Genomic DNA, 15,177 nt, shown 5'->3' with positions numbered 1-15,177 from the left:
CAGTGATGGCAATGAGACTCCTGTTGCACAGCAGTGTCGCCCAGTCCAGGTTTTACTGCTAACCAGCTTGATCACCCCCCAGTGCGTCTAGGCAACAAGCTCAGGTGTGACGTGTTATTAAACTCCCAGTGAAAGCAGGACCGGATCACACTGCTGTTTTTGAGCGAGAGTCTTACCAATGCATACACCACTTTACTATGACTGCTACAAATAACCCTGCTGATCACCCTGCTAATGTTTGCATGCATGTTCTTAGTTGGGTTTGAAACCTGTTCTTTCTCTGCTCCTGGCATGCGACTGATTAAGGAAAGTGGTTGCTGATTTTATCTCTCTCTCTCTCTCTCTCTCTCTCTCTCTCTCTCTGTCTGTCTGTCTGTTCAGGGGGTCCTCCAAGCTGGAAGAAGCCTGTGAGATGAACGCCAGAGCAGCCAACATGTTCAAAATGGCAAAGAACTGGAGCGGTGAGGCCCTGCCTTTCTCTCTCCGCGGAGAGATCGCTCACACTGTGTGCAAACTGGTCAAGGTTAGTGCACCAGTTCTCCCAGCTTGATTGGCCCAGGATAGTACAGCACATCCTCTTTCTTGGTTGCAGAGAGTGTGCATGCGTGTGCGTGTGCGTATCAGTATGTGTGCGTGCGTGCATGCGTGTGTGTTTGTACATTGAGAAATAAAATTGTTTGTTTGTGTTTTTCTCTCAGAAACTGCTGGACGCGCACGAGGAGCAGAATGTTGATGCCTTCACTGAATCGGTGAGTCAGGCCGCAGTCAGAAAGCCAGTCAGACCGCAGTCAGAAAGCCAGTCAGACCGCAGTCAGAAAGCCAGTCAGACCGCAGTCAGAAAGCCAGTCAGACCGCAGTCAGAAAGCCAGTCAGACCGCACTCAGAAAGCCAGTCAGACCGCACTCAGAAAGCCAGTCAGACAGCACTCAGAAAGCCAGTCAGGCCGCACTCAGAAAGCCAGTCAGGCCGCACTCAGAAAGCCAGTCAGACCGCACTCAGAAAGCCACACTCCTTGCTTTTCAGATGTGACACATTCTTTATCTGGTTCTGTGCGGAACTTGATTGATTGATTGATTTATTGATTGATTGATTGATTGATTTTCAGGTTAAGGAGTACGACACAATCTCTCGACTGGACCAGTGGCTGACGACCATGCTGCTCCGAATCAAGAAAACCATTCAGGGAGAGGAGAGCGATCTGCGCTAGAAACTGAACTGTCTCCCCTCCCCCTCCCCTCCATCTCCCCCAGCAAAACCGCAGCACCTTTCAACCAAAAACCAAGCAGCAGCAAAAGGGAGAAGCTCACCCGTCGCAGTTCCTTTAACCCTTCGTTAGCGCTGGACACTCGATTTTCAGTATTTCCTGCACGGCGGGATGCACAGCGCAGTGGCGAGGGCGATTCTCTGAGTTCATCTGTTAGACTAGTGCGCCATCTGCTGGGGAGTCTTTTGAGGAAACGGAGGGGGGGTAGAAAACGGAGCTTCCCAGTCAGTATTCTTAGGAACATCTCATATTTCAGGGAAGTGAATGATTTTTAAGCTTTAAAAAAATTAACAACAAAAAAAAAAATAGAATTGTACTTTCTTTCACCTCCTCGCAATGTAAATGTGGTTTTGATCGGGTCACCTTCCAGCACTGGATGCAGTGTAGCAGCTTGTCGATGTGTTGGTTTTAAAGGCTAATGGTTTTCAGCCACTCCCTTAAGTGAAGAAAGCAGTTTAACACAGTACCACAGTAACACGTGTTCTAGCCATTGGGAGCGACAAACTCCGAGCTGCCTTCTCTCAGAGTGCCACTAGAGGGCGCCAAATACCAACTTTCCTTCTCTATTTCATCGTATTATTGTTGTGCATTGTAACCATAGCGATTATGTATTGTGTGAGTATCCTATCTATCTATCTAATGTGTGTGTGTGTGTATCATTTTGCGTGTTGCTGTTTGATTTCACGTTTAGAAAGAAGAATCATTTCTGCATGTTTGTCTCATTTTGTTTGTGCTTGGGAGGTTTCTGTCGCGTTGATTTCCTTAGGCTGCGCCTAATCGTTTTTGTTTTTTTTATTTTTCTTGCCAGAGTAAAATAAATAAATATATCGCAGTCCAGTTCGTGTGTTGTGGTGAGTTGACTGTTTAAGGGACTGTGAAAATCGTTTCAATGAGCCCACACTTGGCTAGTCTATGTTTGTACCGGTTTTCTTTTCTGTGTGCTGTGCTCTGAATCGCCGCTGCCTGAGATGTAGGTCCTCTAGTGTATTTTACACGCACACGCGTTTCTGCAGGCTGGCAGAGCAATGCTGTCTCCTCTATTCTACACGCACACGCGTTTCTGCAGGCTGGCAGAACAATGCTGTCTCCTCTATTCTACACGCACACGCGTTTCTGCAGGCTGGCAGAACAATGCTTTCTCCTCTATTCTACACGCACACGCGTTTCTGCAGGCTGGCAGAACAATGCTTTCTCCTCTATTCTACACGCACACGCGTTTCTGCAGGCTGGCAGAACAATGCTTTCTCCTCTATTCTACACGCACACGCGTTTCTACAGGCTGGCAGAACAATGCTTTCTCCTCTATTCTACACGCACACGCGTTTCTGCAGGCTGGCAGAACAATGCTTTCTCCTCTATTCTACACGCACACGCGTTTCTACAGGCTGGCAGAACAATGCTGTCTCCTCTATTCTACACGCACACGCGTTTCTGCAGGCTGGCAGAGCAATGCTGTCTCCTCTATTCTACACGCACACGCGTTTCTGCAGGCTGGCAGAACAATGCTTTCTCCTCTATTCTACACGCACACGCGTTTCTGCAGGCTGGCAGAGCAATGCTTTCTCCTCTATTCTACACGCACACGCGTTTCTGCAGGCTGGCAGAACAATGCTTTCTCCTCTATTCTACACGCACACGCGTTTCTGCAGGCTGGCAGAACAATGCTGTCTCCCATATTCTACACGCACACGCGTTTCTGCAGGCTGGCAGAGCAATGCTGTCTCCCATATTCTACACGCACACGCGTTTCTGCAGGCTGGCAGAGCAATGCTGTCTCCTCTATTCTACACGCACACGCGTTTCTGCAGGCTGGCGCATCACACATGACGAGGCAATCCACACACTTTCTCCTCTATTCTACCCGGGACGCTTTCGCACTGGCAGCACAATGCCGTCTACCTCTGTTCTAAACGCACACGCGTTTCTGCAGGCTGGCAGAGCAATGCTTGTCTTTGTGTGTGATTACGTCACCTATCAGCCCTGCTGCTGCCTCCCCCCGTGCACGCTGCAATATATAAAAAATAAAACAAACACGCACACGCACAAATAATTGGACGCAAATAACAACACTCAAACATGCGTGTGAAGAAATGAGTTTTATACTCTGTGAGAGCTGTCTGTGTATTGCAGTGCAGCTCGTGCGGAAGTGGTTTCTGTGTGATCGTGTCTGTGTATTGCAGTGCAGTGCAGCTCGGGTGGAAGTGGTTTCTGTGTGATCGTGTCTGTGTATTGCAGTGCAGCTCGGGTGGAAGTGGTTTCTGTGTGATCGTGTCTGTGTATTGCAGCGCAGCTCGGGTGGAAGTGGTTTCTGTGTGATCGTGTCTGTGTATTGCAGTGCAGCTCGGGTGGAAGTGGTTTCTGTGTGATCGTGTCTGTGTATTGCAGTGCAGCTCGGGTGGAAGTGGTTTCTGTGTGATCGTGTCTGTGTATTGCAGTGCAGCTCGGGTGGAAGTGGTTTCTGTGTGATCGTGTCTGTGTATTGCAGTGCAGCTCGGGTGGAAGTGGTTTCTGTGTGATCGTGTCTGTGTATTGCAGTGCAGCTCGGGTGGAAGTGGTTTCTGTGTGATCGTGTCTGTGTATTGCAGTGCAGCTCGGGTGGAAGTGGTTTCTGTGTGATCGTGTCTGTGTATTGCAGTGCAGCTCGGGTGGAAGTGGTTTCTGTGTGATCGTGTCTGTGTATTGCAGTGCAGCTCGGGTGGAAGTGGTTTCTGTGTGATCGTGTCTGTGTATTGCAGTGCAGCTCGGGTGGAAGTGGTTTCTGTGTGATCGTGTCTGTGTATTGCAGTGCAGCTCGGGTGGAAGTGGTTTCTGTGTGATCGTGTCTGTGTATTGCAGTGCAGCTCGGGTGGAAGTGGTTTCTGTGTGATCGTGTCTGTGTATTGCAGTGCAGCTCGGGTGGAAGTGGTTTCTGTGTGATCGTGTCTGTGTATTGCAGTGCAGCTCGGGTGGAAGTGGTTTCTGTGTGATCGTGTCTGTGTATTGCAGTGCAGCTCGTCCAGCATAAAACGGTACGTCATGCGCCTGCGTTAGACTCGTTCGTTACGAACGATCCGTTTGCTATAAGATGTGCGTGTTGCGCCAAACGACGCAATACCACGACAGGTTTCTGTGTGATCGTGTCTGTGTATTGCAGTGCAGCTCGGGTGGAAGTGGTTTCTGTGTGATCGTGTCTGTGTATTGCAGTGCAGCTCGGGTGGAAGTGGTTTCTGTGTGATCGTGTCTGTGTATTGCAGTGCAGCTCGGGTGGAAGTGGTTTCTGTGTGATCGTGTCTGTGTATTGCAGTGCAGCTCGGGTGGAAGTGGTTTCTGTGTGATCGTGTCTGTGTATTGCAGTGCAGCTCGGGTGGAAGTGGTTTCTGTGTGATCGTGTCTGTGTATTGCAGTGCAGCTCGGGTGGAAGTGGTTTCTGTGTGATCGTGTCTGTGTATTGCAGTGCAGCTCGGGTGGAAGTGGTTTCTGTGTGATCGTGTCTGTGTATTGCAGTGCAGCTCGGGTGGAAGTGGTTTCTGTGTGATCGTGTCTGTGTATTGCAGTGCAGCTCGGGTGGAAGTGGTTTCTGTGTGATCGTGTCTGTGTATTGCAGTGCAGCTCGGGTGGAAGTGGTTTCTGTGTGATCGTGTCTGTGTATTGCAGTGCAGCTCGGGTGGAAGTGGTTTCTGTGTGATCGTGTCTGTGTATTGCAGTGCAGCTCGGGTGGAAGTGGTTTCTGTGTGATCGTGTCTGTGTATTGCAGTGCAGCTCGGGTGGAAGTGGTTTCTGTGTGATCGTGTCTGTGTATTGCAGTGCAGCTCGGGTGGAAGTGGTTTCTGTGTGATCGTGTCTGTGTATTGCAGTGCAGCTCGGGTGGAAGTGGTTTCTGTGTGATCGTGTCTGTGTATTGCAGTGCAGCTCGGGTGGAAGTGGTTTCTGTGTGATCGTGTCTGTGTATTGCAGTGCAGCTCGGGTGGAAGTGGTTTCTGTGTGATCGTGTCTGTGTATTGCAGTGCAGCTCGGGTGGAAGTGGTTTCTGTGTGATCGTGTCTGTGTATTGCAGTGCAGCTCGGGTGGAAGTGGTTTCTGTGTGATCGTGTCTGTGTATTGCAGTGCAGCTCGGGTGGAAGTGGTTTCTGTGTGATCGTGTCTGTGTATTGCAGTGCAGCTCGGGTGGAAGTGGTTTCTGTGTGATCGTGTCTGTGTATTGCAGTGCAGCTCGGGTGGAAGTGGTTTCTGTGTGATCGTGTCTGTGTATTGCAGTGCAGCTCGGGTGGAAGTGGTTTCTGTGTGATCGTGTCTGTGTATTGCAGTGCAGCTCGGGTGGAAGTGGTTTCTGTGTGATCGTGTCTGTGTATTGCAGTGCAGCTCGGGTGGAAGTGGTTTCTGTGTGATCGTGTCTGTGTATTGCAGTGCAGCTCGGGTGGAAGTGGTTTCTGTGTGATCGTGTCTGTGTATTGCAGTGCAGCTCGGGTGGAAGTGGTTTCTGTGTGATCGTGTCTGTGTATTGCAGTGCAGCTCGGGTGGAAGTGGTTTCTGTGTGATCGTGTCTGTGTATTGCAGTGCAGCTCGGGTGGAAGTGGTTTCTGTGTGATCGTGTCTGTGTATTGCAGTGCAGCTCGGGTGGAAGTGGTTTCTGTGTGATCGTGTCTGTGTATTGCAGTGCAGCTCGGGTGGAAGTGGTTTCTGTGTGATCGTGTCTGTGTATTGCAGTGCAGCTCGGGTGGAAGTGGTTTCTGTGTGATCGTGTCTGTGTATTGCAGTGCAGCTCGGGTGGAAGTGGTTTCTGTGTGATCGTGTCTGTGTATTGCAGTGCAGCTCGGGTGGAAGTGGTTTCTGTGTGATCGTGTCTGTGTATTGCAGTGCAGCTCGGGTGGAAGTGGTTTCTGTGTGATCGTGTCTGTGTATTGCAGTGCAGCTCGGGTGGAAGTGGTTTCTGTGTGATCGTGTCTGTGTATTGCAGTGCAGTGCAGCTCGGGTGGAAATTGAAATCTTTAAATACTGCACCAGAACTCAAATATATTCCTACTCGTAACGACAGGGGCAGGCGAAGCCAACATTTAAATCTGCTTCACACTTCCGCTCCGCCCCTGTCAGGTGACGGGGTCTCTTTCCTTTCCGTTCGCTTTCACTGCCCGGGCTGCCTTTTTTTTGTCCGCTCGTCGGCACCACGTGTGGATCGCAGCCGAACCGGACCCGATAGCAAACTCGAACCTGCCGCCGAGACCGAGCGGAGAAGCGGAGCCGCCGACATGGGATCGACGTTTGAGCAAATGCGGGCGAACGTGGGAGAGTTACTGCGAGGAATCGACAGGTAGAGGCGCCGCCCGGCAGCGAGGCTCGGCCTGCAGGGGCTTCTATAGCGGACCGAAATATCAGGCTTTTATATTGAAGCGTGACAAACACGTTAATAAAACCCTCGGTGTCGTTGTGAATAGTCTGTGCAAGTAGCTGGTTAACGTGTGTGCGTGTAAAGGAATTACAGAATGAAAATAAAAGGTCATATCCAATGATTGCAGCAAGTTGGTTGTATATGTAAAGATACAGAACTGTTTCGGTGTGAGGGTGCGTGTTTGCACAGGGTCTCTGCTGTGAGTGAGTTGGGGTCTGTAATGGGAGCCTGCAGAGGGACCCCTGTTTAAACACCGGGTCTGTCTCGGCTCAGGACTCTTTATATTCCCTCTCTCTCTGTCCTTCAGGTATAATCCTGAGAATCTGGCCACGCTGGAGCGCTATGTGGAGACCCAGGCTCGGGAGAATGCGTACGATCTGGAGGCAAACTTGGCTGTGCTTAAACTGTGGGTTCAACCAGCTGCTCAATAATAATAATAATCATAATCATCATCATAACAATAATCATCATCGTCATTATGTATATACGGGATTGGGAATGAGACTCCTGCTGCACAGCAGTGTGATCCAGTCCAGGTTTTACTAGCAGCTTGATCAGCCCCCAGTGTGTCTAGGGAACAAGCTCAGGTGTGTCTCATTATTAAACTCCTAGTGAAAGCAGGACTGGATCACACTGCTGCGCAGCAGGAGTCTGATTATTAAACTCCCAGTGAAACCAGGACTGGATCACACTGCTGCGCAGCGGGAGTCTGATTATTAAACTCCTAGTGAAAGCAGGACTGGTTCACACTGCTGTGCAGCGGGAGTCTGATTATTAAACTCCTAGTGAAAGCAGGACTGGATCACACTGCTGTGCAGCGGGAGTCTGATTATTAAACTCCTAGTGAAACCAGGACTGGATCACACTGCTGCGCAGCAGGAGTCTGATTATTAAACTCCCAGTGAAACCAGGACTGGATCACACTGCTGCGCAGCGGGAGTCTGATTATTAAACTCCTAGTGAAAGCAGGACTGGTTCACACTGCTGTGCAGCGGGAGTCTGATTATTAAACTCCTAGTGAAAGCAGGACTGGATCACACTGCTGTGCAGCGGGAGTCTGATTATTAAACTCCTAGTGAAACCAGGACTGGATCACACCGCTGTGCAGCGGGAGTCTGATTTCCATCCCTGCAGATATTATAGATACTGAGGATGTGGTGTTTCTTGCTGTGTGTGTTTCTTGCTGTGTATTGAAGTCTCCTGTAACCTTCCTTGCTGTGTGTGTTTCTCTGCTCCAGGTACCAGTTTAACCCAGCGTTCTTCCAGACCTCCATCACCTCTCAGATCCTGCTCAAGGCACTGACCAACCTGCCCCACACCGACTTCACCCTGTGCAAGTGCATGATAGACCAGACACATGTATCCTTCATACAGAGAGGAGATCTTAAAAATCCATTCTCTCACCTCTTATTAGCTTTATTAACAGGATCACTGGCCCCTCCCTTTACAGGAGCGCTGACCCTCATAAAAATCCATTCGCTCACCTCTTATTAGCTTTATTAACAGGATCACTGGCCCCTCCCTTTACAGGAGCGCTGACCCTCATAAAAATCCATTTGCTCACCTCTTATTAGCTTTATTAACAGGATCACTGGCCCCTCTCTCTTAAAGGAGTGCTGACCATCTTTAAAATCTATTCGTTCAGCTGTGATTAGCAGTAGCTTGTAATTTCCCGGTGAGCAGGCAGGGGGCGTTGTTGATTCCTTAACCCTCCCTGCTAGGAGGAGGAGCGTCCTATCAGACAGATCCTGTACCTAGGAAACCTGCTGGAGACCTGCCACTTCCAGTCCTTCTGGGTAAGACTGCTGGAGCCGGGAGAGAGCGAGAGAGACGCTCCCCTGCCAAATACTGTCCTGGGCTTAAAGGAGCAAGCTGAAAACGGACTGCAAACAAGAGGGAGGGAGGAAGGGAGGGGGTGGCTTGGTCGAAGTCTTAAAAGGAGTTGACGTCTCAGGGATGGAATGAGACTCCTGTTGCACAGCAGTGTCACCCAGTCCAGGTTTTACTACCAACTTGATCAGCCCCCAGTGTGTCTCGCTAACAAGCTCAGGTGTGCCTTATTAAACTCACAGTGAAACCAGGAATCATATTTCCATCCCTGCATAGTTAACTCAGACCGGGGAGGGGGAGGGTTATCAAGGGTTTAAAAGGCTACGAGCCTTGCTGGTGAATCTCTGGGATCCTTTGACCCCCGACTCAACGCAGTTCTGAGATCGATCAGCTGCTGGAAGCGGACGAGCGCTGAGGGGCTGAGAGGACCCCTCCATCGGGAACGTGCTTGTGTTAACTCTGTCTCTCGCTCTGTGTCTCTCTCTCGTGATTCGCGGTTCTGCAGCAAGGTCTGGAGGAGAACAGGGAGCTGATCGACGGGATAACCGGGTTCGAGGACTCTGTGCGCAAATGTGAGCCAACAAACCCTGATTAAAAACTTGATAGTGTGTGTCTCTGTGACAGACCGTCCCTCTCTCCTCTCTCCTCTCCCTGTACCTCAGTGTTGTATCAGTTAATCTGTGGTGTGTCTGTGTCTCTTATAATATGTTTCGAAGTGTTCGATGGCTGTCTCTGATCGTGTTGAGAGTGTGTTTCGTTCTCTTGCACTGTGTCTGTGTGACAGACCCTCTCCCCTCTCCCCTCACTCTGTACCTCAGTGTTGTATCAGTTTATCTGTGGTGTGTCTGTGTCTCTTATAATATGTTTCAAAGTGTTCGGTGGCTGTCTCTGATCATGTTGAGAGTGTGTTTCGTTCTCTTGCACTGTGTCTGTGTGACAGACCCTCTCCCCTGTCCCTGTACCTCAGTGTTGTATCAGTTCATCTGTGGTGTGTATGTGTCTCTTATATGTTTCGAAGTGTTCGTCTCTAATCATGAAAGGGTTATATATGTCAAGTCATTCTATTTTAAGATAAATGATAAATATGATAATACAAGATATAATGTTTAACTGTGGATTAACCATGTCTGTCTCTCTCTCTCTCCAGTCATCTGTCACGTGGTGGGCATCACGTACCAGAACATTGACAGGAGGCTGCTGGCAGAGATGCTGGGAGATCAAACAGGTGAGAGTGGGGGTGCGATCACCTCAATAAAACTGGAGCCCAAACGCTGCTCTGCTTGACTCGGTTTAGTTTCAATAACACTGATGAAGGCACTGGAGCCCAAACTGTGGCTTGACCATGTTTGTTTCTCTAACACTGATGAAGGCACTAGAGCCCAAACGCTGCTCTGCTTGACTCGGTTTAGTTTCAGTAACACTGATGAAGGCACTGGAGCCCAAACACTGCTCTGCTTGACTCAGTTTAGTTTCAATAATACTGATGAAGGCACTAGAGCCCAAACGCTGCTCTGCTTGACTCAGTTTAGTTTCAGTAACACTGATGAAGGCTCTAGAGCCCAAACGCTGCTCTGCTTGACTCAGTTTAGTTTCAGTAACACTGATGAAGGCACCGGAGCGCGAACGCTGCTCTGCTTGACTCGGTTTAGTTTCAATAACACTGATGAAGGTACTGGAGCCCAAACGCTGCTCTGCTTGACTCAGTTTAGTTTCAATAACACTGATGAAGGCATTATCTAAACTCCTCTCTCTCTCTCTCTCTCTCTCTGTCTCTGTATCTCTCAGATGTGCAGATCAAGTCCTGGTTGAGTAAGTACGGATGGACAGAAAACGAGGACGGGCAGATCTTTGTGTACAGCCAGGAGGAGAACGTCAAACCCAAAAACATTGTGGAGAAGATCGACTTCGAGAGTGAGTAGCACAGTAGAGCTGAGCCTAAAAATTATTGGACATTACCAGAGTGGGGAGAAAATAATACAAATAATAATTAGCAATGACTGAATAAATTAAAAAACAAACAAAGCCATATTAAACTCTTGTAAAGGCATTGTGTGAACATTCCCCTGGTGAACTCAGGGCTGCACGGTGCCTCTCTCTCCTCCTCTCTCTCTCTCTCTCTCTCTCTCGAGTGAGCTCCGAAACACAGGCTTGACATTGAAGGTGGAGTTCATCGTCCTGGGTGTTTGCTCTCTCTCTCTCTCTCTCTCTAGGTGTTTCCAGTATTTTGTCCACATCACAGTAACTGCACGCTCCTTGAAAACACTTTGCAGCTTTTCCATTTCTTTCTGTAAAACCCTGTCTCAAAATAAACTCGTTTTATCCAGAAAAGAGGAATAAAGAATATCTGTGTGGTTTTTCTAGTCTTGATTTCTCCAGCGATGTAATTACCCTGCACTGTGATAATAATGAGCTCTAGTCTAGACACGCCCCTCTCAGTACATTCATAATAATGAACTCTAGACACGCCCCTCTCAGTATATTCATAATAATGAACTCTAGACACGCCCCTCTCAGTGCATTCATAATAATGAGCTCTAGATGCTCCCCTTTCTGCACATTCATAATAATGAGTTCTAGACACTCCCCTCAGTACATTCATAATGAGCTCTAGACACTCCCCTCTCAGTACATACATAATAATAAACTCTAGACAATCCCCTTTCAGTACATTCATAATAATGAGCACTAGACACTCCCCTCTCAGTACATTAATAATAATGAGCTCTAGTCTAAACACTCTACTCTCATACATTAATAATAATGAGCTCTAGTCTAAACACTCCACTCTCAGGACATTAATAATAAGCTTCCAAATTGTAGTTGCATATTTTAAACCACAAGAGGGCACCAGAGCTACGGTGCTCGATCACAAGTTCAGCCCCGGTTGGCTTAAATTTTCCAGTGGGCGAATTTGAAGTGTTTCAGAAACAAAGCTACTGCTTCAAGTCACGGGTTTCAAACCAGGTAAAATGTGATGCTTAAAAGTTTAAAGCAGAGCAGCGTTTGGGCTCTAGTGCCTTCATCAGTGTTACTGAAACTAAACTGAGTCAAGCAGAGCAGCCTTTGAGCTCTAGTGCCTTCATCAGTGTTACTGAAACTAAACTGAGTCAAGCAGAGCAGCGTTCGGGCTCTAGTGTCTTCATCAGTGTTACTGAAACTAAACTGAGTCAAGCAGAGCAGCGTTTGGGCTCTAGTGCCTTCATCAGTGTTACTGAAACTAAACTGAGTCAAGCAGAGCAGCGTTTGGGCTCTAGTGCCTTCATCAGTGTTACTGAAACTAAACTGAGTCAAGCAGAGCAGCGTTTGGGCTCTAGTGCCTTCATCAGTGTTACTGAAACTAAACTGAGTCAAGCAGAGCAGCGTTTGGGCTCTAGTGCCTTCATCAGTGTTACTGAAACTAAACTGAGTCAAGCAGACCAGCGTTTGGGCTCTAGTGCCTTCATCAGTGTTACTGAAACTAAACTGAGTCAAGCAGAGCAGCGTTTGGGCTCCAGTGCCTTCATCAGTGTTACTGAAACTAAACTGAGTCAAGCAGAGCAGCGTTTGGGCTCCAGTGCCTTCATCAGTGTTACTGAAACTAAACTGAGTCAAGCAGAGCAGCGTTTGGGCTCTGCCTCCAGTGTTTTACCTGTTCTTGATTGTTAAGCACACCCTGTCCTGGAGGCACTGACCAGCCACACCTGAACTTCAGGAATGTCCCATCATTAAAACAACTAAAACAGACTGACCCCCCCCCCCCCCCCCATTTTGAAATGAACAAGACTTGTCAAGTATGGGAAATAATAATATTCTGTTGACCTTCGTCTTGTGGATCTGTTGCTTCTGATGTGCTCACTGTTTGAATTTACCTCTCTGTGCTTTACAATGCTTCCCTGTGCTATACCAGACCTCTCTGTGCTTTACAATGCTTCCCTATGCTTTACCAGACCTCTCTGTGCTTTACAATGCTTCCCTAATGCTTTACCAGACCTCTCTGTGCTTTACAATGCTTCCCTATGCTTTACCAGACCTCTCTGTGCTTTACAATGCTTCCCTATGCTTTACCAGACCTCTCTGTGCTTTACAATGCTTCCCTATGCTTTACCAGACCTCTCTGTGCTTTACAATGCTTCCCTATGCTTTACCAGACCTCTCTGTGCTTTACAATGCTTCCCTATGCTTTACCAGACCTCTCTGTGCTTTACAATGCTTCCCTATGCTTTACCAGACCTCTCTGTGCTTTACAATGCTTCCCTATGCTTTACCAGACCTCTCTGTGCTTTACAATGCTTCCCTATGCTTTACCAGGCCTCTCAGGAAATGATACTGTTTAAGTTATAGCTTGTTATTTATGATAAAATAATAATAATAATAATAATAATAATAATAATAATAATAAAAATAATAATAATAAAACAGCAACTAAAGAAGAAATAGGGAAGAAAAGAAGAAATAGGGTAAACGAGTCACAGGAAACTCACAGAACTTGTCAGATCTGTGTCAAGCTAAACAGGGACTCTAGAGCACAGGGGCCGGTAATGCATAATGAAACAGTGTGACCTAGTTACAGGAAACTTGCACCACACACAAGAACACACACATACGACACACACACACACACACACACACAGTGGCTGCTGCTGTTGCGCTTGCACAAAACATTTCTACAATCCGTGTCCCTGCAAAAATAAAAACAGGTCTTGTGCACACATCTTGTGTTTTTTTTTAACAATAGTTTCTGATGTAAACTGCCTCCAATAGCGAGACGGTTCTTTTATATTGCATTGAAATGTTGCAAAGAAAAAGCAACTTCCTGTGACACTGAGCAAAAAACCACACGGGTCCTGCAGACAGAAACCTCAGCAATGAAAAAAAAAAAAAAACTTATATTACTATATATATACACACACACACACAACACCATTCGGCATTCAACGCGAATTTGGTTGAAAACTGTCTGTGTAACTTACTATCTATAGTTTCCACACAGGACGTTAGTTATTTGGTTTTCAACTAACCAACACAAATCTACTATACACACGCGTAAGATCAGCGCATTCAACTAAACCAAACTTATATATTAATATATATATATAATATATACACACACACACACACACAGTAAGACAAGCGCATTCAACTAAACCAAACTATATATTATATATATATACACACACACACACACACAGTAAGACAAGCGCATTCAACTAAACCAAACTTATATTACTATATATATACACACACACACACACACACACGTTAAGACAAGCGCATTCACTAAACCAAACTTATTTCCTATATATATATTACACACACACACACACACAGTAAGACAAGCGCATTCAACTAAACCAAACTTATATATGGTGTCTATATATGCATAATACACACGTAACGTTGATTTGGTTTGATATCAATGAATATAGTATATATACTATCACGCATTGTGTGTCAACAACTGTAAGATTTGGTTTTGAATTATTAACTATATATATATAAATATAGTACACACACCCACACACACAGTAAGACAAGGCGCATCAACTAAACCAACTTGATATTACTGTATATATATACCCATGTCAGCATTCCACAGCACCCAAGTTTGACAAGCGCATTAGAACTAAACCAAACACAGTAAGTTGATTTATTTAATATAATGATATATATATACTATATGTGTGTTGTGGGTCATTCTGTTTCGCGTAAGTTGATTTTGGTTGTTATATACTATATATATATACACACACACAACTAAAGCCATTCTATTCGCGTAAGTTGATATACTACTTATACACCATACACAGTATAGACAAGCGTGTCACTAAACCAAACTATTTACTATATATATATATTGTTACAACACACACACACACAAGTGCAGAGACAAGCGCATTCAACTAAACCAAACTATATTACTATATATATATATATACACACACACACACACAAACAAGCAGCATTCATTCTGTTCCGTAAGTTGATTTGGATTATATTACGCATTCAACTAAACCAAACTTATATACGAAACCAAAGGAGATTTCCTATATATATATACATATACACACACACACAAGCGCATTCAACTCAACCATTGATTTGGTTTATACTATATAGTATATATATGGTTTATATACACCACACACTGTTCACGTACAGTTGATTTGACTAAACCAAAGATAATGAACTATAGTGCCAACTTATATTACTAATGCATATACTTTTACTATTATATATACTCACACACACACACACAATCTGTTTCCACAACATTAAGACCCACATTAACTTAACCCATTAGATTACTAATGCGATCATATACACACACACATCCACGCGTAAGACAAGCGCATTCACTAAACCGCTCAATATAATTACATATATATATATATTACACACACACACACACACACACCCACACATTCGCATGGTAACAAGATTTGCGCATCAATGAAACCTCACAATATTATATACACACACACACACACAGTAAGACAAGCGCATTCAACTAAACCAAACTTATATTACTATATATATATATACACACACACACACAGAAGACAAGCGCATTCAACGAAACCGTAACTTGAGTTTGGTTTGAATAGAATCCACACACCCAGATGATATGTGTGTGTGGGTTTGTCATGTCATTCTGTTCGCGTACACGATTTAGACAAATAGAGTGATATATATATACACTAAACCAAACTGTTGATTATAACATATATGACATTCACGGGAA

The 15,177-nt window shown here is 46.0% G+C and overlaps 2 protein-coding genes across 5 annotated transcripts in view; both read left to right on the top strand.

Moving 5' to 3' along the window:
* LOC121303713 (alpha-soluble NSF attachment protein-like) overlaps nt 1–2,101 on the top strand; it is a 3,178-nt gene extending 1,077 nt beyond the window's left edge. For both annotated transcript variants that reach the window (XM_041234484.1, XM_041234485.1), the window contains exons 2-4: nt 382–523; nt 699–749; nt 1,106–2,101. In XM_041234484.1, the coding sequence (XP_041090418.1) occupies nt 382–523; nt 699–749; nt 1,106–1,207 (295 nt within the window). In that variant the 3' untranslated portion in view covers nt 1,208–2,101. The remainder of the gene's footprint in view (nt 1–381; nt 524–698; nt 750–1,105) is intronic.
* A 4,228-nt stretch (nt 2,102–6,329) lies between these two features.
* On the top strand, nt 6,330–10,784 carry LOC121303705 (eukaryotic translation initiation factor 3 subunit K-like). Of its 3 annotated transcripts, none has more exons than XM_041234474.1 (8): nt 6,337–6,548; nt 6,934–7,032; nt 7,865–7,985; nt 8,351–8,422; nt 8,962–9,028; nt 9,604–9,681; nt 10,242–10,367; nt 10,667–10,784. In XM_041234474.1, the coding sequence occupies exons 1-8, from the start codon at nt 6,487–6,489 to the stop codon at nt 10,696–10,698; spliced, it is 657 nt and encodes a 218-aa protein (XP_041090408.1). In that variant the 5' UTR covers nt 6,337–6,486; the 3' UTR covers nt 10,699–10,784. The 3 variants fall into 3 exon arrangements, with proteins under 3 accessions (XP_041090409.1, XP_041090408.1, XP_041090407.1); XM_041234473.1 differs by having other exon boundaries at nt 6,338–6,548; nt 8,348–8,422; XM_041234475.1 differs by lacking the exon at nt 6,934–7,032 and having other exon boundaries at nt 6,330–6,548; nt 8,348–8,422.
* The last annotated feature ends 4,393 nt before the right edge of the window (nt 10,785–15,177 follow it).

The sequence above is a fragment of the Polyodon spathula genome, chromosome 35 (genome assembly GCF_017654505.1).
Source record: "Polyodon spathula isolate WHYD16114869_AA chromosome 35, ASM1765450v1, whole genome shotgun sequence".
Lineage (NCBI taxonomy): Eukaryota > Metazoa > Chordata > Actinopteri > Acipenseriformes > Polyodontidae > Polyodon > Polyodon spathula.
Note: the sequence above shows the minus strand (reverse complement) of the source record. Positions and strands in the feature narration are given on the sequence as shown.